General features: G+C 38.9%; 1 protein-coding gene across 4 annotated transcripts in view; it reads left to right on the top strand.

Annotated features, from left to right (window-relative positions):
• Rab27 (RAS oncogene family member Rab27) overlaps positions 1–26,675 on the top strand; it is a 169,483-nt gene that overhangs the window by 112,837 nt on the left and 29,971 nt on the right. For all 4 annotated transcript variants that reach the window (XM_067137559.2, XM_067137558.2, XM_067137560.2 and 1 more), the window contains one exon: positions 26,060–26,172. In XM_067137559.2, coding sequence (XP_066993660.1) covers positions 26,060–26,172 — 113 coding nt within the window. The remainder of the gene's footprint in view (positions 1–26,059; positions 26,173–26,675) is intronic.

The following is a 26,675-nucleotide window of genomic DNA, read 5'->3' as shown; positions in this document are numbered from 1 at the left end:
GGGTGCATAATACAGTTTGTACGTAACCTCTTTTCACTTCGTTGGTACTTCCTTATTCCAGACAAGGTTTCTTACACTCTGGTAGAATGCATTGCTTTGTTGCACCTTCTTGTTAATCTGCATGTTGTATTCTGCATTAATTCACTCCCTAGGTATTTGAAACTGTCAAAAATTTCAAGCTTTTGACCACTAATTTTACCAAGCATGTTGGCCATGTGGTTAGGGGTGTGCAGTTGTTAGTTTACATTTGGGAGATAGTGTGTTTGAACCCCACTGTTGGCAGTCCTGAATATGGTTTTCCATGGTTTCCTGTTTTCACACCAAGCAAACTGTACCTTAATTAAGGCCATGGCCGCTTCCTTCCAACTCCTAGCCCTTTCCTATTCTGTCATTAGCATAAGACCTATCTGTGTTGGTGCGACATAAAGGCATTTGTAACAAAAAAAGAAAAAAGCAAACAAACAAAAAACCAAGAAAAAAAATGACTGCCACCAATTTTCACAGTGCCTTTCTCTTGTCTTTTTTCTCTTGATACCTCCATGGTCTTGCTTCTCTGCACTGATTTTGATACCATATTTGTGCATGAATATAAAAAAGTATTATTCAAAATGTGGCCATTAAATCGATTGATGTTCAAATTGGTACTAAGTTTGAGAAACACACTTGAGAATAAGTTATATTCATTCGTGCTAATTTCTTTCATGTTTGCGGGTTACTGTAGTCACGTCCTAGTTCGTGAACCATGGTCAACGGCTGAGTGGCCTAGTAAGTGGTCCTGAGAGTCGGGATACCAGTTGCTATGGAATGGGAGTGAGCATCTTGGACATATTCTGAGTCCTGGCCCTCCTTGTGCTCAGGCGGCTAGGACTATACAATTCACCGGTGGTCCACAACCCGTTAGAGGAGAGATCCTCACTTGGACTATGTGCAAGTAGGGTAGCATCCTGCTTCATGAATCTACCGAGCTCAGAACATTTTAAGCAAGCCTCGGACCTATGGGAGTAACGGAGTCCCACTCCCATTTGACAGGCGAGGGACTCCTTGGAAACAACTTGGCGAACGAAATGGAATTCGATGGGGAGCTATCAATATTAATGGGGCTTATGGAAGAAAGAAAGTAGAACTGGCTGAGTCAGCAAAGAGGATGCATCTGGATGTGCTACGAGTAAGTGATATTCGGGTAAGGGGAGATAACGAGGAAGATATAGGAGATTATAAAGTGTACTTGACGGGTGTTAGAAAGGCAAAGGCAGAGTCTGGGTTAGGGCTCTTTATCAGGAATACCATTGCACGCAACATAGTTTCTGTTAGGCATGTAAATGAGCGAATGATGTGGGTAGATTTGTCAGTTGGAGGAATTAGGACTAGAATTGTGTCCGTGTATTCACCATGTGAGGGTGCGGATGAGGATGAAGTTGACAAGTTTTATGAAGCATTGAGTGACATCGTGGTCAGGGTCAACAGCAAGGATAGAATAGTGCTAATGGGCGATTTCAATGCGAGAGTTGGAAATAGAACTGAAGGATACGAAAGGGTGATTGGTAAATGTGGGGAAGATATGGAAGCTAATGTGAAGGGGAAGCATTTGCTGGACTTCTGTGCTAGTATGGGTTTAGCTGTTACAAATACATTCTTCCAGCATAAGGCTATTCACCGCTACACATGGGAGGCTAGGGGTACCAGATCCATAATAGACTATATCTTAACAGACTTCGAATTCAGGAAATTTGTTAGGAATGTACGAGTTTTCTGGGGATTTTTCGATGATACAGACCACTATCTGATCTGTAGTGAGTTAAGTATCTCTAGGCCTAGGGTAGAGAAAGTGAAATCTGTCTGCAAACGAATAAGGGCAGAAAATCTCCAGGGCGAGAACATTAGACGGAAGTACATGGATATGATTAGTGAGAAGTTTCGAACAGTGGACAGTAAGCAGGTTCAGGATATAGAAACAGAATGGGTGGCATTCAGGGATGCTGTAGTAGAAACAGCAAGGGAATGCCTAGGAACAACTGTGTGTAAAGATGGGAAAAGGCGAACATCTTGGTGGAATGATGAAGTGAGAGCAGCTTGTAAACGTAAAAAGAAGGCTTATCAAAAATGGCTCCAAACAAGGGCCGAGGCAGACAGGGAGTTGTACGTAGATGAAAGAAACAGAGCGAAACAAATAGTTGTTGAATCCAAAAAGAACAACCTGGGAAGGGTAGGTCAGGCAGCAGGGAAACCTTTCTGGACAGTAATAAAGAATCTTAGGAAGGGAGGGAAAAAGGAAATGAACAGTGTTTTGAGTAATTCAGGTGAACTCATAATAGATCCCAGGGAATCACTGGAGAGGTGGAGGGAATATTTTGAACATCTCAATGTAAAAGGAAATCATCCTGGTGGTGTTGTGAACAGCCAAGCTCATGGGGAGGAGGAAAATGATGTTGGTGAAATTATGCTTGAGGAAGTGGAAAGGATGGTAAATAAACTCCATTGTCATAAGGCAGCAGGAATAGATGAAATTAGACCTGAAATGGTGAAGTATAGTGGGAAGGCAGGGATGAAATGGCTTCATAGAGTAGTAAGATTAGCATGGAGTGTTGGTAAGGTACCTTCAGATTGGACAAAAGCAGTAATTGCACCTATCTATAAGCAAGGGAACAGGAAGGATTGCAACAACTATCGAGGTATCTCATTGATTAGTATACCAGGCAAAGTATTCACTGACATCTTGGAAGGGAGGGTGCGATCAGTCGTTGAGAGGAAGCTGGATGAAAGCCAGTGTGGTTTCAGACCACAGAGAGGCTGTCAGGATCAGATTTTCAGTATGCGCCAGGTAATTGAAAAATGCTACGAGAGGAATGGGCAGTTGTGTTTATGTTTTGTAGATCTAGAGAAAGCATATGACAGGGTACCGAGGGAAAAGATGTTCAACATACTGGGGGACTATGGAATTAAAGGCAGATTATTAAAAGCAATCAAAGGCATTTATGTTGACAATTGGGCTTCAGTGAGAATTGATGGTAGAATGAGTTCTTGGTTCAGGGTACTTTCAGGGGTTAGACAAGGCTGTAATCTTTCACCTTTGCTGTTCGTAGTTTACATGGATCATCTGCTGAAAGGTATAAAATGGCAGGGAGGGATTCAGTTAGGTGGAAATGTAGTAAGCAGTCTGACCTATGCTGACGATTTGGTGTTAATGGCAGATTGTGCCGAAAGCCTGCAATCTAATATCTTGGAACTAGAAAATAGGTGCAATGAGTATGGTATGAAAATTAGCCTCTCGAAGACTAAATTGATGTCAATAGGTAAGAAATTCAACAGAATTGAATGTCAGATCGGTGATACAAAGCTAGAACAAGTCGATAATTTCAAGTATTTAGGTTGTGTGTTCTCCCAGGATGGTAATATAGTAAGTGATATTGAATTAAGGTGTCGTAAAGCTAATGCAGTGAGCTGGCAGTTGCGATCAACAGTATTCTGTAAGAAGGAAGTGAGCTCCCAGACGAAACTATCTTTACATCGGTCTGTTTTCAGACCAACTTTGCGTTACGAGAGCGAAAGCTGGGTGGACTCAGGATACCTTATTGATAAGTTAGAAGTAACAGACATAAAAGTAGCAAGAATGATTGCTGGGACAAACAGGTGGGAACAATGGCAGGAGGGTACTCGGAATGAGGAGATAAAGGCTAATTTAGGAATGAACTTGGTGGATGAAGCTGTACGCATAAACCGGCTTCGGTGGTGGGGTCCTGTGAGGCGAATGGAGGAGGATAGGTTACGTAGGAGAATAATTGACTCTGCTATGGAGGGTAAAAGAAGTAGAGGTAGATCAAGACGATGATGGTTAGACTCGGTTTCTAACGATTTAAAGATAAGAGGTCTAGAACTAAATGAGGCCACAACACTAGTTGCAAATCGAGGATTGTGGCGACGTTTAGTAAATTCACAGAGGCTTGCAGACTGAACGCTGAAAGGCATAACAGTCTATAATGATTATGTATGTATGTATGTATGTATGTATGTATGTATGTATGTATGTATGTATGTTGTAATGACAACCATATTTCTTCCAATATTTCCTTTTGAGAAATGTATATAAAATTAGATCTAATTTAGAACAGTTACATACTCCATTTTAGACACTACAATAAGACACATCAGACTAACGTCACCCATGTAATGAGTGTATGGGTTAGATGATGCAGTATCCTTGTTTCCAGTTAAAACTACACAGGAATGCACTGTATACAATATTCATTATATTGCCTCATATCAGTCCCAGACAACAGTGCCATTGAAGGACTTATCCAACAAGTATCGCTGGAGTCAAGACTTCTATGAAGCAAATGAAATCGGGAAAAGCCACTGGCTCAGATGATCTTGTGAATGTACTATGATGTTCCCAAAGATGGTGATGCTGAATGTTGGTTAATGTTTCCTTTTTAACCATATCATGTGAATGCCGACAGATTGGCAACAGAGCATCACTATACCGATCTTCAAAAAGAAGGACAGTCTCATTGAGTATGTTAAATTATTGTTGGATCCTAGCTTCTGAGACATGATGAAGATCCTCAAACGTATTTTTAAGCAGATTAGCAAGATTGGAAAAACTCAACTTAAATTTGTAAAAAAATTGCTTCTCAATTGATGCAGTTTATACTAATTCTGTGAAAAGATCAAGTTATTGCATCTCAATTTTCTGAAAGTTGAGAAGGTCTTTGATCATGTACCACATTACCTGATTTGACTAGTACTTCAGCTTCACAGTGCTGCATATTCACAGAGTATCTTATAAGTTGTGTGCAGCTGCTTAATATATTATGATACCAAAAAGCTACAACCACTGCAGTGTCCAGTAACATCTGCACTATGGTCGATATTCACCAGTGTTTGGTCCAGTTACCACTTCTGTTCATCTGTGTGTGACAGACTCTTTAACGGTAACCTGAGGAATTGCCACAAATGGTGAACCTTTAGTTCTGTGACTACTGATAATGGAAACTTCTTTTTTTCTATTTGATTTAGTTATAAGAGTTAATGGTTCTGATGATTGGTTTTTGCTACGAGTGTGTTGGCTTAAGCATTCTTGTTATTAGCTTTCATTTGATGTGTGGGAAAGACAGAGACAATTTGACAATTTACCCTGGATAAATGGTTCACATTACCATATTACAAAGAGTTCAAGATGGTCGTATGCAGAAGAAATGTGAGGGAGACCACATTTTTCAGATGTTCATAGATGATTCTTTAAATTTGATGAAGTATTGTGTAAGTATGATTGCCACTATCTGTCGGTACACAATATAGCACCTTAAATAAGTCATTCAATATTTTTAACTGTTTTATATTCTCTAAGAGTGGGCTTACTAGAGGAAATCCTTAGGCCTTGTATTAGTCTTATTCCAGATGCCCTGTTGGACTTCCGGCAATGACAGTATAATTCCAAATCATCATTCAGTCCAGACTTGGCATGTTCACTTCTATATATGTTTGGGAGCAGGTAGCAAAAGTAGAGCTAGACAATGAAATAATGGCTCAGCAAGCAGTATGCTGGTTTATGACATGAAACTGACTGAATAGTTCAACCAATTAAGCACATCCTGTTTTGAAGGAGCTTACACATAAGAGAATTGCATTGAGAGGACAAGTCACGTCAGGAACACCCTGCTACTGCATGTGACAGTAGACGGTACTTCCTGCGACTGTCTGGCCAAGGGTTGAGCGGCCAGCACCAAACCTGACAAACTAAGGGAGATTCAACGGCTAAGGGCAGAGTAGTTCTCCCTTAGGAGACTTGGTAAAGCCTTTGTGTAGGATATAACACACAAATTCACCAAAACACTGCTGCCTTGCAGTAGTGGCAGGGGACTGCCAAAGGCGAAGAAAGATTACCCTGACAGAAAATCCTCTACAGTGTTAGGCCTAGCAAGCCAACTGAACATAGTTGGTGAGTTCATTGCTTTCAAAACCTTAACAAGCCTTGGATGTAAAAATGTTAAAATTACCAGACATGACAACAACTCTTAATGCAGCTCACCAACTTATGACGGCCAACAACCCGAAGCTCATCGGAGACGCAGGAAAGGACAGGTATTACTCAGGAAGAAACAGCTCAAATTTGGAACTCTCATTATCCTCCCCCTTACTGGTAAATGCGAAGAAATTGTAAACCTCATGGACAGATACACATTCAGGATTTTAGAATGGAGTGAGATGAAATGGAAAGGTTCAGGAAAGAAAACTTAACAGATGGATATATGTTGTACTGGAGTGGGAACCCTAATGAAGCCAGAAATAGAGTTTCTTTCGCTCCCCACAAAGTTGTTGATTTGGAGGTGGACATCAGTTACATGAGTGACAGAATCATTAAAATGAAATTGTGTCAGCCAGGTATTCCATACCTTTCTCCAGGTATGTACCCTACAGGTAGGCTGTTCTGCAGACGGAAACAATCGGTTCCTTGTAGATCTAGAGGACCAAATAAAGGAAGACAACATCACAATTTTGGGAGACCTGAATGCCCAAATTGGGACAGATAGTCAAGACTGTGAAGACATCATAGGCCCCCATGGCGGTGGTGGTATAGAAACCAGGAGGGAGAAAACCTGATAGACTTCTGTGCATGAAATAACTTGAGCATACAAAACTTTTGGTTTCAGAAGGGAGACAGCCATAAAATGCTATAATTGGGATGGGAAGCGCAAGACAGTGAGAGACTATACAATAACTGATAGATGTGCTAGCCAGTTCATCATTGATGTTAAGGTTATCCCAAGTGAATGTCTCGATAGTGACCGCTGGCTTTTGGTTGCACTAATTGCATACCTGCCAACCCTTCCGATTTACCTGGAAACTTTCTGGTTTTTAACTTGTCTTCCGATTTTCCTATTTATTTTTACTTCTTCCTATTTTTGACCAGTATAACGTCTAGTACGGCCAATACTCTTCCCCTAGGCTAAATTCTTATCCGCTTGTGTAATTTACGAAACCTCATTTTCAAGCATATTTATTTGATGCTTTATTTCGTGAGTGTTTCATCCGGCGCCTTCGTGTATCATGTTTCCTGCTCACCACAGCAGCGTGTGCGGCTTATACAGCTGGGAATTCGGGGCGGCAATCGTCCTGTAAGCAAGACAGGCTGGCGCACGCTAGCGACTCAGTTAATCGGGATGAAAGTGAGTTTATTGTTGTTCGCGCCCTGTTAACATCGTTTCTATGCGTAGTTTCATCGGAGTTGTAGGCCACTTGTTTTTTCTTGCATTTCTATGCTTTCCCCCACTGCCAAAGTCGTATGTTAATAATGTATGGGACATATTGAATTGTTTTATATGTGGTAGTTTCGCGTATTTATGGGCATAATTTTAATGAGTTGAATGTTTTTAAGGGGATTGTGTCGGTGACAGTTTCAAGTACCTTATTTTCTCGTTGTGGCCAAAAAATATAACAAACGTTATCTCCAAGTGTTCAGAGATGCTTATAAATTTCCGTTCATTTTACTGTCTGATAAAGAAACTACCGTATTCTCTCGCGTAATTAACGCCCTTGCATAATTTACGCATCCCAATATTTTTGGGTCCAAAGTGGAGAAAAAGAAATGTTAACATATTTGACGCACCCACAACTTCGAACATCCATCACACAGCTCTGGATGCGTGTCGAAAGAAAGATGTCAACTACTCAAGTAGCAAGCTTCCTATTGTGAAAGCGGGCATTCCAAATACAGGACAACGTGCTGTTATTAGTCGGCAGGTAATCCCACTGCACTTAAATATACGATTTTGTTACGTAACGTTGGATAAGCCATTTCTCACGAAATGCAGTATTTTAAAGAACATGAAATAACCGTTGCACATGGAATCAGTGTCTCGGATTTGATTAATTTTATGAAGAGAAATGGACTTCCACTTTGACGAAGAACATCATTAGCCCAAAAAATGACAAATTATTTAAACCATTTTCATCGCTTTGCAATTGAGAAGCTTAAAGTGAAGGAATATTTGATCTCCCTTATAGGAACCACAGGTCAGACGCCAGTCAGTTTCCATATGCCACAAAGTCAAACAATCGATAAGAAAGGAACATGCAGGGTATTCGTACGTGCTACCGGAAGCAAAAAACGACGATGTACTGCAATGCCTGCTGTAACAGCTGATGTCAGAAAGTTTGCACCTTACATTGTTCTAAAACGAAAAACAATGTCTAAAGCAAAATTTTCGCGTGTGATCCACGTTCGTATTCAAGAAGAAGGGTGGATGGACACGTCACTCGTGCAAGATTGGATACGAACGGTATGGGGAAATGTAGCAGGGTCCCTCCTTCGATGCCCGGCCCTTCTCGTGTTGGACAGTTTTCCTTTTTTTGCCGGTATGTCATTGTTGTGACATTACATGAATTGTACTTTTATTAGTTCGTGTTTATTTCAGTTCAGGTCGTATTGCCAGCTCGTAATGGGAAGAATATTTTCCAGTGTCGGTACTTCAATCCCACGTGTCTAACTTACCTGATGTACCCTATTTGACTTTTCAGAAAAAATCTCACGTTGGAATTTTACGCCAAATGACGATAACCGCAAATGAGTTGAACCAATTGTGTTTATATGATATTTGATGTATCTTTTAAATGTAAATGAATTGTAAATATCTGAATTCCTTGAATAATTTACGCATCCAAAGTTTTCGTCTGTATTTTTCGTCAAAAAAGTGCGTTAATTACGCGAGAAAATACGGTATTATGTATTCTGTTGCGTGTGTCGTTGTGACATAAATATTATTATTTGCTGAGGTGTCATAAATGAGAATGATCAGGTACATTTTCTTGTAACCATTTTTATGTTTTGGTAGTTTAAGATTTTAAATTGAATGGTCAATTCACATTGTAACTGTAGATATGTATGCCTTTTATCTTGACCTTTTTTCACCTTGGTGGAATATATGTGATGAAATCCAAGAATTAAAAAATCTTCCTATTTTTGGTTTCTAAAAGTTGGCAGGTATGTAATTGGGAATGTCCATGTGCAGAATATCGAGTGCAAAAGAATCCTAAAATTCAAGACCAAGAGCGAAAACAAAGTGATAACAGTCCTCCAGGGTGGATTTTTATCACAGTTGGAAAGCTTCAGTGTGGTGTATTACCTCCACGAGCATTTATCACAGCTTGGTACCTATGTGGCATGCTCTGTATAAATCGACGGAGGTCACGTTGCGGTATCAGTTACCATTCGTCAGTGAGAGCCTGTTCGAGGTCTTGGAGAGTCTATCGTAGAACAGGACGCCCACGAACACTTCTGTCAAGCCTATCCCACACATGCTCGATGGGATTAAGGTCAGGACTCACTGCTGGTCATTCCATCTCTTGAATGTCCAGTTCTCGCAAGACAGCTCTGGTGATGCGCGCTGCATGAGCCCTGGCATTGTCGTGCATGAGTACAATTTCAGGGCCAACACCGTATGCAGCAACCAACACATGCTTTAGAAGTATCTGCTCGATGTACCCCACAGCGGTAAGATTACCACGGACGACGAAAATATCTGTACGGCCATCAACACTGATGCCAGCCCACACCATCACAGAACCTTGTCCGAATCTGTCACCTTCCTGGACAACATTTGGCATGTACTGCTCAGCGTCTGTAAGTCATTGTACTTGCATTGGTCAGTTCTCCTACCCTGTGGGTATAACAAAGGTAGCTCTGGAGACTGCATGTTATTAGGTCCTCTTTTCTGGAAACTGACGTTATAAGAGGGACTGAGGTCTTGGTTTGAATACTTGTAGAACGTTACATAAGGTTCGGTACTTACAAAATTAATCCACTGTATTTTCAGCCATTGAACGTGATCCCTGTCTGCTTTAATTTTCCTATTTGTAGTATTACTTTCCAACAATTTTGTTGACTTAAAATCATCTTGTGTCACTTTGATTATTTTGAAGGGTTGCCTTTTCCTGGCACGTTCAATTACAGTTATCCAGTCATCTGGGACAAAAACATTGCCATGAAAACGTTTTGCCTTTTCAATTAATCCAAAATTTTGATTGCAAGCTAGATATGAATGGCCTGAAACAAGGAATTTGTAGTGTATTCCTATCACGGTGAAGTTATTGGATGTAACTATGTAGTTACATATCAAAGCCATCTTGGAGTTTTGGTTTTGACCTCCACACTGATCATTGTACATGATTAATTTAGTAGTTTTTACAAACGTTTTGATATAATGGATTACATAGGATCCTATTTCCTGAGGTCCACGAGATGCCTGTGATTCGTTCCAGACATACATAAATGCTTCATTATTATTGAGATTATGGATACCTAAACAATACATCCACAACTGTCTCGTATAGTATGCTATTCCTGCAGTGACAACTGGAGTTGCAGGGTCTTCATCAGGTCAAATGCAGTGACTGTCACATCATTCTCGGAGGTACCCTTCACTGCATCATCCTTCACTGCAGTCCTTGCTGCCTCAGCTTTCCTCAAATGAAAGCTACTTTCTTGTTGAATCACGTGTAGTGCATCGCCATGTGCTGTCTTCTTACGACCTCCTGTGGGTGGGGGACGCAGACGAAGAATATACCCAGGGTATCCCCTGCATGTCGTAAGAGGTGACTAAAAGGGGTGACCAACGGATGATTATGTTAGAACCATGAAAATCCTTGTGATTAGTATCACCACATGGGGAACACCATGGGTCGCTTTTCCTTGCGCGTAGTACCATTATGTTAGGTACCAAATAGGTTTGTGATTAGTAGCAAACAAGAACGCGACAGCTTTTACAGTACCTGTGATTAGAAGCACTATATGAGCGACACCATGGGATGACGGAACCCATGGTTCTGGCTTGCCTATGATTAGTACCCACTATATGAGGAACACCACGCGGTAGTACAAGTCCCTGTGGTTAGTACACTTAGATGATGAACACCATAGGTTTGCGTTGCCTGTCAATGGCGCTGCTCGCAGTAGGTCTGTAATACATGTGCGAATTTCCTTACCTGTGAGTAGTACCATAATGTGTGGAGTACCGCGAGTCTACGCTACTCTTGATTAGTACCGCAACATGACAACTACCATGGTTCTACTTTTCTAGCAATAAGTACCATTATGAGGGGCCGACGACTTCGTTTTTGGACTCCTTTCGACTACAAGCATCATCGATTCAGTATCGTGCTATAGAAGCAGTCCCTTGGTCAGTAATACTATTGTTTTACGCCAGCTTCTGTGCATGTGAGGCACTGTGGGTCGGTTCCACTGATTGTTTTAAATTCATATCCATCCATCCATTCATTCTTTGTCCTCATGTTTTGAATTATGGTCAGTGGAGGATTTTGGGTTTTTAATTTGTCATTTAATTTCGTCTCAAATCATACCATTAGGGGCCGATGACCTAGATGTTAGGCCCCTTTAAACAACAAACATCAATCAATCATGTCTTCTTACAAACTGCAAATTCATCACACTTCCTACATGTGTTTTTTAATGGAGGATGAAAGGAGGTACTGAAATTCTTATTAAATGTTTGGCAAAAAATGTAGGCTATGAAGGAACTGGATCATCACAACTTTTTACATACAGGTTACACACAATAGTTACATTCAGGTCAGGTGCAAGGTACTTCTTATGTGGGCTCTTTTGCCTTTAGTAGTGAGAGAAATAAGTAGGAAATTGAGATATGAATTCCTTTGCCTGGTCAAGTCGTTCATCTGACGTTCTGCCAGGGCAACACTTCTTACCACGCCTTTCTCTAGGAGGTGTAGTATTATCCGATGTTCGACTTAAAGCCCGTATAATCCTGCTGTGGGAAACTCCTAGTGTCTCCTTAAAGAATGTTTTACATACCTTGGTAAATTAGTGTATTTTCACGTTTGTGTGAGTCCGATTTTGTATAAACTCTATGCTTCTGGCACACTGCAATAAGGCCACACAAATAACTTGTTTGTAAATTGTAGTCTCCCAGTGCATAAAATGAATCAAATATTTTGTGCCTCTGCATTAGAGAAACCAACGTATGACATTTTAAGTTGCAGTGACATTCAAACTCTTTGAATATTTTCTCCATAATAAGTTTTTCCCTAGCAGAAACACATGACTTTCCAGAGTTTTGAAGTCTTTTTCTGATATTACGTTTCCAACCTGCCTCATTTCTAACTCTCTTTCTACCTCTACACTGGTCTTCACATTCATTACTGTTCTGTGCTGTCCTACTAGTATTTTGTTCGTTGACTGTGCTTCAGGATCTCTATCATGAACTGTAATGTTTCTACGGATCATGTTCCCTATGCGCCGCATTTCATTCGCGGAATCATGCCTGTCTCCACTGTCAGAAGGTGAATATGACGGTTCATCTATTCCTGAATTAGATGACTTGTCTAGAAGGGAAAATCAATGACTATAATGAGAACTTCACATGCCAACGAAACAAAAGTGAGGTTTTGATTGGCAGTTTGTCCATAGCAGTACAAAGTATACATATTTCATAATGTATGTACATGTATTCACATGATAATAACACTTACATTCTTTGATGAGGTCCATACTTTCGCACAGTCAGTAACACTACCCACTTTTCGTACATGTACAAAATAATAACAGACACAACAGCAACCTACGCACCAGCTGGAATGGTTGGGTCAGTGTTGCATTCTGGGAGGCTGTGATTAATTCCAGTGCAACAACACATTCTCGCCTGCCATCTGTCGGGGGTTTCGCAATGTGGTCTGGGCCACTGTTGCTCTCCTAGTTACCATTATGAACAACATTTTGCGCGCTGTAACTCATTTTCTACATTTTTTTGGGTTGGGCCACTATTGCGCTCAATGCCTCAATTAAGGCCATGGCTGCTTCCTTTCAACTCCTAGCCTTTTCCTATTTCATCGTTGCCATATGAGCTGTCTGTGTAGGTGTGACGTAAAGTCAAAATTGTAAAAAAGAGAGCTTGAATAAATTATATTTCAAGACTGCATGGAGTTTGTTAGAAACTCTGACTAATGAAAGGCACCTAGCTATCCTACATTCTGAGAAAGGATTAGTGTTGTTTTATGCAGTTGAGGCACTCAGACCTACTGTATTTCACAGACAGAGGGTTGGAAATACCAATTTTAAGGGAATTTTAAAGCCAACTTTAGCAATTTAAATATATTCTACATGAGATGGAACTTTCCAATTCTTTTACTATAGTCTGAAAATTAAATCTGACAATTAAAAAAAAAAAAAGAATAATTACCTAGATATGCACATAAATGTTACACTGAGCTCGATAGCTGCAGTTGCTTAAGTGCGGCCAGTATCCAGTATTCGGGAGGTAGTAAGTTCGAACCCCAGTATCGGCAGCCCTGAAAATGGTTTTCCATGGTTTCCCATTTTCACACCAGGCAAATGCTTGGGCTGTACCTTAATTAAGGCCACGACCGCTTCCTTCCCACTCCTAGCACTTCCTTGTGCCATCGTCACCATAAGACCTATCTGTGTCGGTACAATGTAAAAAAAAAGTTACGTTCTTCATGTAATATGTAAAGAATATGTAATATTACTGAGAATATGTAAAATGAAACACGGGTATAACAATATCAGAACCACAGTTCACCAACATTTTCATTTGTCTACAAGTAAAGGAATGGAAATATGTAATTACATAACAGTGGTGGTGGGGATTATTGTTTTAACTCTTTCCACTCGAATTATTTGTAAGTCCTGATTTCTCCCAACTTGTATTTTATTTCTGTCAGCATTCTTCATATTTTAAAACCTGGTATTAAGTACTGGTTGTAACAATATATACAGGAATGAACTACAAAATTAATGAATGTATGATATTTACATGATACAAAATCATGTTTCTCACTTTCTTAATGGTATGTCTTGAGTGTATGGAAGCGTTCATAGCAAATGCTTGGATGGAGCCCTGCTTGCTTATCCAACCAGTCTTCACTAAAATAATCTTGCATTTCTGCCTTACTGTTCATTCCCATGTTGATAATTACAGCAATAAACGCCTTCAGTTCTTCTAAAGTCACAGCTTTACAATAAAACCAGATAGAGCTCTTCTGAAGTGGAGTATTTTGCTGTATTTTCATTTTGGCAAATTTATTTGTCTCATGGACAATAGACGTTATCAACAGATCAGTAAAAAATAGCTACCAGTACTCTAGTTCTATTTTAGGTCTATTGCCACAACTCATGAATCATCATGAATCACTGACTAATCTGTAAGGAAATTTGGCTAATCCTGCATCACCCGTTCTCCACGATCTCCAAGGTATGCTTGAAGTCAGCATGGTATGACTGCGACCGGGACGAGTCACAATACTATCACATCCTCCATGATTTCTTGCGATGCTGATATCAATATCGTCATTTGAATCACTAATGGATATATCACTTTCATGGCCAGATTCAAAATTTTTATCACTTTCATGGTCACTATCATCAAAATCAGCCGAAAGAGACTCAAGAATCTCTGCTTCGGTCAGACTGTGCGCCGCCATGTTGCTTCACGCGACTGCTTTGTATTATTTATAGACAAGAAAAGGTTCCACCTTATCAATACAATTTTATTATTGTAAGAATTAGTTTACAAGACTGGTTTCGACTTTAAATAGTCATCATCAACAGTACATGAATACCTTTACATATGTGTCAAGCATTAGTTAGTATGCCTTTTCTAAAGGGAGATGCCATGGGGAAGCATCATGTCTCTAAGTGTCCAAATTGGGCATGTTGAGTGTAAAATGGTTATATATTATAATTCAGGTACTTAGGTATAGAAGTATCTCCTCAAGACTAGAATTTGTTTGTGGAACCTAACTTAAGCTTGAATACATTAAACACATTAAAATACACAGTACATGTTAAAATCACACATTAAAATACACAGTACAGGTTAAAATCCTTTAAAATATGAATATAAAACATTTCATAGAAATGAGTGTATGCGTCTTGCTTGTATCTATTTTCTCGTTTTGAGTCCAATGTTGTAAATAAATCAGTGCTTGCATTCATAGGCAATGCTGTAGTTCTCTTAGGAAGTCTTATTGTATATTTAAATGTCTCCACTTGTATGTGTGGTGAAAAGCCTCTATTGTTAACAAAATCCAGTTATATAGATGGAGGTAAGTATGTGCAGCTGTGAGTGAAATATTATCTTTAAGTATTGGAGAAAGTTATGGTCTTGGTTGTACGTAAGTATTTCTTGATGCAGAGTGGTGGCTCCTTCCTCGTCTATAACTGTATGCTGATATATATTATCTGTGGAAGATGAAAAGAATGTGTGAGTAGAGTTATAAGCTAAAGGAATGCCTGTATGTGTGTGTGTTAATGTGAATGTGTACTTACTATTGCTGTAGCGGTTGGGTTGCATTGGATTTGAGAGCTTGGCGTGTACTGTATCGTGTTCTCCTTAGGTTTGTGTCTGCTGCTGCGAGGGGAATGGGTAGAGGGGTAGGGAGAGTTGCTGTTGTGGGGGTAGGGGCGGAGCTGGGCGTGTTGTTCGTCGGTACTATGGCGCGTGTTAGGTTCTGTTTGTTTATTGTTTTGAGATAGTCATTTTTTAAGGCGAGGATGGCTTTATTGAAAATGGTATTGGTTTTTTCTGTAATTTCATTTATATTGTAATTGGGATTGGTGTATTGGTCTAACAATATGTAAAACTCTTCTGTTATATTGAGCAAGGGGCCTTTAGGATTTATATTTAATATTTTCATGTCATTTGTGATGTTTGTGAAGCTGTTTTTATATTCTTCGATGTGCTGGCCTATTGCGGAAAAATGATTTTTTACGGCATTTAAGTGTTCATTATATCGGATAGTGAAGTTTCTACCGGTACGTCCAACATAGCTGGTCTCACAATTGTTACATCTGATACGGTATACTCCTGATTGATTGTACTTGTTGTTACTATTAATTATCTTGGTATTGTGTAAGATGTTAGTGCTATTGTGCGTGGTCTTGAATGCTATTTTAAGTTGTGTTTTTTGAAGATGTTAGTTATGGGATATATGTGTGCGTTGTTGAAAGTAAATAATACGTAATCCTTTTTAGGTTTTTCTATTTTTGTCAATCTGGTTTTAGGTTGAGATTTGATTTTATGAATAATTGTATTGACCATTTCTTCCTTGTATCCATTATTTTTAGCTATTTCATGGATAGTCGTATTTCCTCTTTTAAGTCATCTTCTGTTAATGGTATATTAAAAGCTCTATAGATCATGCTGTAGTAAGCTGCTTTTTTATGAGTATTGGGATGGATGGAATCTATTTTGATCGTGTTCGATGTATGTGTGGGTTTTCGGTATATTTTGTATGATAAGTGGTTTTCGTGTCTAGTTATTGTTACATCGAGATAGTTGATAGTTTGTGATTGTTTTCAGTTTCTATGGTAAATTTTATACAAGGGTCTATTGTGTTAAGTCTCTCCAATATGATATTTTCGTCAGTGGATCTATTATCATTGGTGATGAAAATGTCGTCAACAAATCTGCACCAAAAGAATGTATTGTCTATTTTGCTGATTGATATATATTCTAAGTAGTCTATGTAAATTTCGGCCAGTATGCCAGAAGCAGGAGACCCCATTGGTTGGCCCTGTTGTTGGTAGATTGTGTCGTAAAATCAAAAATAGCTGTTATTAGTGGCGAATTGCTGTAGTTTCTTAGATTAGATTTAATTATTTCTATAGTCTTCTTGGTGGGAATATTGGGATACATGTTAATTATATCAAATGATGCGATGGTATGGTACTGCTCTATTTTTAGTTCTTTAGTTTTGTTGCAAAAATCTATTGAATTCTGTATAGTTTTGTTTGGTAGGAATGGGTAATGTTTCTTCAGGAATTTTTGGATGAATTGTGAGAGTTTATATGTTGGGCTTACTCTGTAATTTATAATAGGTCTCATTGGTGTATTTTTGTATAGGCTTTTGCAGTCGGTAGTTGGGGATTCATTACAATAAGATTTGTAGATTCTGTTTCAGTAAGTAAAAAATGTGTGTTCTTTAGTAAGGTTTTGATATTTCTTTGTATGTTGTTAGTTGGATCTTTACGTATGATTAGAAAGGTGTTGTCTTGGAAGCATTTTTTAGTTTTTGTCATGTATTCATCCTTACCGATGATAACAGTGGTGTTGTCTTTGTAGGCTTTTGTTATGAGTAAGGTTGTTCTGTTTTATTTTGTTTTTAATTTTATTTATGTGTACTTTATTTGCAGTGTTATTGTTAGGATTATTGTTTCGAATTTTGTTGATATATTGTGGTAGCCTTTTTATGATTTCATGTCTGACTTCTTCGCGTAAATCGTGTGGAATCTTTTGTATGGCGTTTTCGGGTTCTGTATCTGTGGTTGTAATGTTCTGGAAAGCTGACATGTTACCCCAATTATGTTTGGGTCCCTTGCTCAATATATCAGTTTCTGTTTTGCCCAATGTGGTTTTTGTGAGATTGACTGGTGGGTGAAATCTGTGTTCATTGACATTACTGGGGTAGGTTGGAGGATTCATGTTCGTGATTACGGTCATTGGTTTCGGTTTAGATGGTTGTTTTAAGGTTTCTAGTTTCTTGCTTAGTGTATTCTGTTTTTTGATTGCTAGGTCTTCTACTTTTTCTTTAGTGATGTGTTGAAAATAATCCCAGTAGCTGTGTGGAAGCTCTTGGGATGCCTTCAGATGTGTTTGGTATAATTCATTGTTAAGGTGTTGCTTTTTATGATAAAGAAATTTAGTTTCTTCTTTTAACCAAATTTTATTGGTTTTCTTTTGTGTGTTGCGTGTCTGATTGGTGGATCTGTGTTTATTGTTGTAGTTATTGAGAAATTTGGGTGTTAAATCATTTGAAAGGCATTCCTTCAGAAAGACAATGCTTTTAGTTGCGTTCATTAATTTGTTCTTTATGTTTCTGTATTTATATATGTCTCCTATTTGCCTGGTTGGCTGTTATATCTTGATTTACTAGTTTCATTTCCGTATTGATAGTTCACTTATGTATAGACAAGAAAAGGTTTCACTTTATCAATACAATTTTATTATTGTAAGAATTAGCTTACAGGACCGGTTTCGACTTTAAATAGTCATCATCAGCTGTACGTGAATACCTTCACATATGTGTCAAGCATTAGTTAGTATGCCTTTTCTAAAGGAAGATACCATGGGGAAGCATCATGTCTAAGTATCCAAATTGGGCATGTTGAGTGTAAAATGGTTATATATTATAATTCAGGTACTTACGTATAGAACTATCTCCTTAAGACTAGAATTTGTTTGTGGAAACAAGTACAATCAGTCAGGAGTATACCATATCAGATGTAACAATTGTGAGACCAGCTATGTTGGACGTACCGGTAGAAACTTCACTATCCGATATAATGAACACTTAAATGCCGTAAAACATAATCATTTTTCCGCAATAGGCCAGCACATCGAAGAATATAAACGCACTTCACGAACATCGCAAATGACATGAAAATATTAAATATAAATCCTAAAGGCCCCTTGCTAAATACAACAGAAGAGTTTTACATATTGTTAGACCAATACGCCAATCCCAGTTACAATATACGAGGTTTGTCCGGAAAATACGTATAAATCCGTCGGGGTGACGTATCACGTATCGTGGAGGCGCCGCCAGGTGGCACTGCTGTTGTCGCCAATCTTCTCAACGCTCAGTTCGAGTCGGAGAGCTCTGCGTGTCAGTAGCAGTGTGCGACTGCTTGTTGAAAGTTACCCGTTTTCACCTGCCGTCGGTATGGAGCTCTCTCTGATTGAGGAACAGCGCATCAACATCAAGTCTCAGAGCTTGTGTGGCCCGAGTTCGACCGGATTTGGCACAAGGGGGCAGGTGGATCCTTCATCACGACAATGCGCCCGCTCACACGTCGCTCGTTGTGCGTGAGTTTTTGGCCCGAAGCTCAATCACCGTGACAGACCACCCGCCTTATTCACCCGATTTAGCCCCTTGTGACTTCTTCCTGTTCCCGAAATGCAAAATGGTGCTTCGGGGGCGGCACTTGGGTGATGTGGAAGCCATCAAGGGAGAAACGACACGGCAACTGAACAGCATCACAACTGAAGACGTTCAACAATGTTATCAACAGTGGAAACGGCGTTGGCAGAAGTGCATCTTGTCTCAGGGAGAGTACTTTGAAGGAGACCATATTGTAATACCTGAATAATTGTCAAATAAAGTTATTATTCAACTTTTATACGTATTTTCCGGACAAACCTCGTAAATGAAATTACAGAAAAAACCAATACCATTTTCAATAAAGCCATCCTCGCCTTAAAAAATGACTATCTCAAAACAATAAACAAACAGAACATAACACGCGCCATAGTTCCGACGAACAACACGCCCAGCTCCGCCCCTACCCCAACAACAGCAACTCTCCCTACCCCTCTATCCATTCCCCTTGCAGCAGCAGACACAAACCTAAGGAGAACGCGATACAGTACACGCCAAGCTCTCAAATCTAACGCAACCCAACCACTACAGCAATAGTAAGTACACATCCACATTAACACACACACATACAGGCATTCCTTTAGCTTATAACTCTACTCACACATTCTTTTCGTCTTCCACAGATAATATATATCAGCATACAGTTATAGACGAGGAAGGAACCACCACTCTGCATCAAGAAATACTTGCGTACAACCAAGACCACAACTTCCTTCAGTACTTAAAGATAATATTCCACTCACAGCTCCATCTATATAACTGGATTTTGTTAACAATAGAGGCTTTTCACCACACATACAAGTGGAGACATTTAAATATACAATAAGACTTCCTAAGTGAACTACAGCATTGCCTATGAACGCAAGCACTGATTTATTTACAACATTGGGCTCAAAACGAGAACATAAATACACTGCAAGACGCATACTCATTTCTATGAAATGTTTTATATTCATATTTTAAAGGATTTTAACCTGTACTGTGTATTTTAATGTGTGATTTTAACATGTACTGTGTATTTTAATGTGTTTAATGTATTCAAGCTTAAGTTAGGTTCCACAAACAAATTCTAGTCTTGAGGAGATACTTCTATACTTAAGTACCTGAATTATAATATATAATCATTTTACACTCAACATGCCCAATTTGGACACTTAGAGACATGATGCTTCCCTATGGCATCTCCCTTTAGAAAAGGCATACCAACTAATGCTTGACACATATGTAAAGGTATTCATGTACAGCTGATGATGACTATTTAAAGTCAAAACCGGTCCTCTAAACTAATTCTTACAATAATAAAATTGTATTGATAAGGTGGAACCATTTCTTGTTTATACATAAGTGAACTATCAATACTGAAATGAAACTAGTAAATCAAGACTGCTTTCCATTGTCAAGGAATCGGAGCAGTTTTGCCAAGCAATGAGAAACTAAAACACACCTAGTCGGTTTCTTTCGGATTCCGGAAGGGACCAGCACTTACGAAACGAAGTACAAAAGCCCTGGCTTCCTAGGTAACCTAGCAACGAACGGCGAAACATTGTGTCGACTCAGGGTCGACACATGAGCTATAACGCTAAATGACGGCTGTCAACCTCAGGTCGACACACGAGCGGAAAGGGTTAAGAGAAAGTACAGCTAAGCAACCATCCTCTGTATAACACTAATCAGAAAGAAATAATGGAAGGCATCTGACTCTGCAGAAAATGAAGATATAGGCCAAAGAAAGACAAGGGCCATGGAAGGTGTGAAAATGAGAGCCTCTGTAAGCCTCAGTACTTAATACCATCGTGGTTGGGAAAGAACAAGAGTTGACCAAGGGAGGTCAAATAGGATAGGTGAAAGTGAGGAGCCTGGCACCAGTAAGTGGAAGCAATTCCAGGACTCAGCTAAGAGCCCCGTAGTTGCCAGCCTGCGCTCCAAAGTTCAAAGCACCTAGGGCCTCTATTAGTTGCCTCGTACGACAGGCAGGGGATACCGTGGGTTTTATTCTACATAAGAATCCGGGCCTTAGTGATGACTCATGACAGTATAACATCAACAGATAATTTGCCTGATTGTGAGACAATATTTGTGGACCATACTCCAGTAACAAGAGTTCACAACCGTTATACCACTTCAGTAAAATTGATAAGGCAGAGATTCACACAGTAGTTTTGTAGTCCCAAAGGAGAAGCACTGTTTGTCGCAGAAATAGAACCAACACATTCAGCTTATTATCGTGCTTGCATTTCATAAAGATACATTCTGCTTCTGCTGTAATGAATTATTAATATTTTAACTACCTATTAATTGAATACAGTATCAGTTTTAAATTAAATGCAATTTTAATAACATTATTTACATAACTTTGTCTGCTCCAAATTCTGTCGCTAAATCTTGCCAGATACATTGGAATACATTGCGGGCCTTGTGATCTTTGTTGGATGAATTCCACAGAGGTGGATACTTGAACACCTCTGAAATAATGTGTTCTTTGGATGGCTCAGTACTCATTTTAGACACTGCGTCTTGTCCATTCTGTGTCAAGAAACAAACTGTTTTGAAATAAGACGGATGACGGACTCGATGGAGAAGACTGATAAGCTGCATATGCATTCTGTGCGGTCACCTCCATTAACATAGGTAGGTTTGTTCTAGTTGCACATAGCAAGACGGATAAGACGGACTGCCAGACAAGACAGATCCTGTCTGGACTTACCCATATTGTTAAACATAACCAAACATTTGATTCGGCAGACTGCACACCTAAACTGCTTCAGAGGTGTTCCGAACCAAAATATTTGTGTGCTAAGACAAAGTGTGAAGCTATTGTCAACTAATGTGGTTAGTTCATTTGCCATATCTGAAATTATAAAGGACTTGGAAAATGTGAACTATGTCTCAGTGTATGCAGACTCCTGAAATCATAAATCCACCAAATCCCCCTCCCCCTTCTTATTCACTATTTTATTTACAACAAGGGGGTACAGGTAAAAAGATTTTGAAAAACAGGTAGGTGAAACTGCTGACATTATTTCCTCATTTTTCCTGAAAACACCAAATGATTTTCATCTTGAAAGTAAAGTAGTTGGACTTTGTGCAGACGCTTATACTAACTTCGATGGCTCATCTCGGAAAGGTTCTAAAAATGTTTATTCCATCGTGCAGAAGTCTTGTGAGAAATCATTTGTAGGTGTTGCAGTGCTCACATTGTCAGCAATGCTATACAAACTGCTGTGGACTGTCTTCCAGTTTGTATTGAAAGTGTAGTGCAGAAAATCTACTCATATTTTCACATTTACTCTGTATGTGAGGCTTCCTTGATTGAATTTTGTGCATACTCAAGCAGGGATATATCACAGAGTTATTTGGTTACTAGAGGGGCAACATGTTATGTTGGATGTTTGTAAAGTACTTCAGGATCTCAGGAAAAAGCTCTCAAATAGGTTAGACTGTGTGTTTGTACCTCAGGTGTTTAATTTAAACTAAAGAACCTTCAAAATGATGGTTTAGTTAATGTTTCACATTTCAAAAGAAGAAGAAGAAGAAGAAGAAGATTTAACATTTTACTCTACTTTTTTGGAATACTTAGACCAGTGGACTTTTCATTTTTCTGACTTCATTGTGTTAATTTGGTAATTCTGTAGAGTAATGTACAAAGGTCATTAGATTTGGTACTTACGTATACCAGGAAAGACATATGCGATACCGTGCTTCTTAATGAGATTGTTAATGTCAGGGAATATGTCACAATTACTAAAGTAAGTGCTTTTTTATGAGATTGTTAATGTTAGGGAATATGTCACAATTACTAATGTAAGGGAATGCAGTTCGGCTCGTCCACCAACTCATTTGAGGTACGTGAAAATATTCACTAATTTTGAAGTTAGGAATATTGGTTTCAGGAATATAGGTGATATTGTAGAATTTATGTTAAGCTTGCCTGTTACAAATGTTCCTACAGAACAAGTATTTTCATTAATAAACAATCTTTGAGCAAATGAAAAGTCCAGGCTGAAGTCTGAAAATGTAAAACACATGCTAATGACAAGGTGTAACTTGGATTACGACTGTGTAGAGTTTTACGACATTCTGCTTGAAAACTTAAAAGTTGTTGAAGGCAATTTATTCAAGTGAAAAGTACGAGATCCTGTCACAGTGACTTCACACTACAACATGTTAATGTAACACTGTATGTTGTAATGTAAACAAATGTAATAGTAAGTCAGTAGGTTAATAAAATTTGGTAATTTTTGTTATTGAAGCACATTACATCCTTTGTTATAGCATCTAGATATCAGTGTGTTTTTAAGGTTTCTGTAGTGAGTAATAATGTACAATTTGCTGTATGCTTTTTACGCTTGGTATCGCTTGAAAGGAACGAGAAAAATCGGTGATCAAGTTTGTGACTAGACCATATTTATGATCAGGTCCTGCTTTTTGTCTCTGAATATCTGGTCATCCTAATTATTAGTGATTGGCAATGCTCTCGCTCGAGACTCTCGAGACTGATCCTCCTGTAGTGCAAGCTGTGCGACGTACCAGTAACTATGACTGTAAACTTGATAGTAAATCATGGGCAGTTATTGCGCGAAATAACGTTCTCATATGAAAACGTGTGAGCCAATACATTTTGTCAAAAGCCTGGAAAAGTACTGCATGTTCAACTATGAACCCCGTAATACCATTAACGAAAGTGAAAACAGAATGTCAGTATCTTAAACTGTTCACGGTTTATTTGGGGTGGACATCTTAGCTGAATAACAATGCAAAATTTGTGAATAACTGTAGATAGGATGTACATCTACTCGGATACTAGAGGCGTGCATTATTCGAACTTGAGACGGGAAGATGTACTTTGTTACATATGCAACCCCCATTACACATGAGTGGAACGTGTAATCTAAAACGCCCGACTTTGCTCCAATTCTTTCAGCAGATGTGATGGGTAACGCTCTCGAGAACGATTCTAGTGTGCTGCGAGCTGTGCGGCGTCCCAGTTACTACGAATGCAAGCTTGATAATTATCATCAGCAGTTCTCATATAGAAACATGTGTGATGACAAATTTTGTCAAAAGCATAGGAAAGCACTGCATGTTGAACTATGAGCTCCTTAATAGCATTAACGAAAGTGAAAACAGAATGCCAGTATCTTAAACTGTTCACGAGTTATTTCAGGTGGACTTCTTAGCTGAATTATCCGTATAATTTGTTAATAACTGTTATTAGGATGTAAACCTACCTGGGTGCCTCGCAATCTTTGTCGGCAGGGTAGCTTCCTGTGATGCAGGCCGGGCCGGAGGTGTTCTGTGACTATTCCTCTTCATTTATAGTATGTGTTTTTAAGTGTCATATCATCCCAGAAGTTTTTCTGCCGACGTATTTTACTTATTTTTGATAAACAACACAGCGGGCTGTGCTATGTGGCATCTCTTCAAAATAACCGACATCCACGACTTACGTTGCATTTCGGACATCGTCCTCAAGTTGTCGCGTACAACTAGACACAATTACATATTGCACTGTCATATACCGAAGCACCTAATTATTATTATTATTATTATTATTATTATTATTAACAAATACATCGCAAATGGGAAATATCCCGTTAGCAATGGTCACTTACAATCGTGTAATAATAACAACCAGCATACTGATGTGGGCAAGTTTTCATTCGTAAACAGGACCATAAGGGATTGGAACAAATAACCTGCAGCAGTCTTTGATAGATTCTCTTCCGGTATCATATCGTTTAAGATGATGATTAGCGCTAGTGTAAAGAGGAATGTAAAAGCTGTAAACGACGGACAATGAATTGGTGATTTTCAGCTGGATTTAGAATGTTAAACTAGTAGTATATCTTCTAATATTTTCTCTCCATGAAATTGCTTGTTTTACTCTTGTTGTTGTTGGGTAATTATGCTAACTTTACATATGACGCGAATACTCCATAACATTTTAAGGAATTATTTCCTTCGTCACCAAAATATCGGTAAATAAAAGCAGTGGTCATAATATGATATTGAATGTGGGATCTGATAACGATAACCTGATAACCTGTCGGAAGAATTGTAGCAAACTCAAGCATTTTAGACTACACATTCCACTCATACGTAATGATGGTTGCATAGACAGCAGGGCGCATCTTGCCTTGTCTCGAGTTCGAATAATGCACGCCTCTAGTATCCAGGTCGGTATACCTACAGCAGCCGTCAGTTTCTGTACTTAGCCTATTCATTCGTGTACTTACAATACCACTGCATACAATGCCAGAATGTGTAACCTTTATACTTACGTTATACTGCGTCAAAATAGACTTGGATAAAAAAGAGAAATGAACGCCCTAGTCGCTTGTTGACACGTATTTACGAAATGGATTAGGTCCGTGGTTGGCTATTCGCATACTCGGCACATACAACATTCAGTTCCGACTACCTGTAGGCCTACGACACGCTGCTCGCCGCACAACGCTCTCGAGATCTCTCGAAATTTCTCGCGAGAAATAGTGCCTGCGCTAGTCTGGAAAATCCCGAAAAATCTCGAGACCTCGTCTCAGACTGCCCATCACTACTAATTATACCACCTGCTGACACTGGCAATGTAGTGTGTTAGTGTGATGTTAAAACAACTAGCAAATGGATGTCATTACATTGATCACCACAAAAAAGATAAAATGTGAATTATCATTTGCAAAATAGAGAATTATGCCAATGTTGATGCAACCAACACAAGTCTAAACTGCTATGAGCCTTTTCTTGTGCAAGGTTGTCCTAATTCACTTTATGGTATGAATCGTGAAATTTGTTACTTCTATAATGAAACACAGGTATTAGCCATTCCAGCCATATGACTGCAATATCATAAGTTTGGAAAAATGGCTGATGTAAGTGTCCAACAATTTATGGCAAAATTGTTACAAAAATAAATTCAAGTCCAATCGTGGAATAGCCTGTAGTGAAACTTTCTGTCCTGTGGTAAGATTTGATTTGATTGGACCATTCTTTTTATGACAGCGTCTTTAGCCATGAAGATTCAACAGATGAACGTGCAAATGTTTTTATAGTCGAGTACCAGTAGTAGAATTGTAGAATAGTTTGTAAGTTATTCCTGTTTTACTCATATCATTTTGGCTCCCATTTTTTTCTGCAGACCCATGCCTACTGTGAAGACCCAGATGTTGTCTTATGTGGGAACAAGTGTGACTTAGAGGATAGAAGAGTTGTTAGTGAGCAGCGTGCCAAGGAAATGGCAGAGAGGTATGGGTAAGTATCTACTTTATCTATATACAGTATATAAAATTGGATGTTGGTATATTTGACATTAATAAACTCAAAAACTACTGGACCGATTTTGCTGAAAATTTCACAGTTTGTTCTTATTACTTCTGAGAGGGATTATAAAGTAGTTTGAACAAAATCCGATGGGTAGTTTTTTTATGATGGGTAATTTTAGGTAATTTTACTTACGTGCAAAGCCGCAAGAAGATTAGATTGACTTGATGGACAGATTGTCGCTAGGCGACAGCAGCTTGATAGTCCGGTAATAAATGCTGTATATAGGAGGATGGGAACACGTCGCCAAGGAGGTTCATTTTTATGCCTGTTATTTGGAAATAGCAATCCAACATGCCGTGATCGAGATGTACTTTCAAATCATAGGACCAACTTTGATAGGTCTGCCCAGTTTGAAGAATGTAGCTGTGTATTATATGTGTAAAATATATATGAAACTGTGAAAAATATATAATATGAACTGTGGAATGACA

Source organism: Anabrus simplex, chromosome 1 (genome assembly GCF_040414725.1).
Source record: "Anabrus simplex isolate iqAnaSimp1 chromosome 1, ASM4041472v1, whole genome shotgun sequence".
Taxonomy (NCBI): Eukaryota; Metazoa; Arthropoda; class Insecta; order Orthoptera; family Tettigoniidae; genus Anabrus; species Anabrus simplex.
The sequence above is the reverse complement of the archived record's forward strand: the minus strand, read 5'-3'. Positions and strand labels throughout refer to the sequence as shown.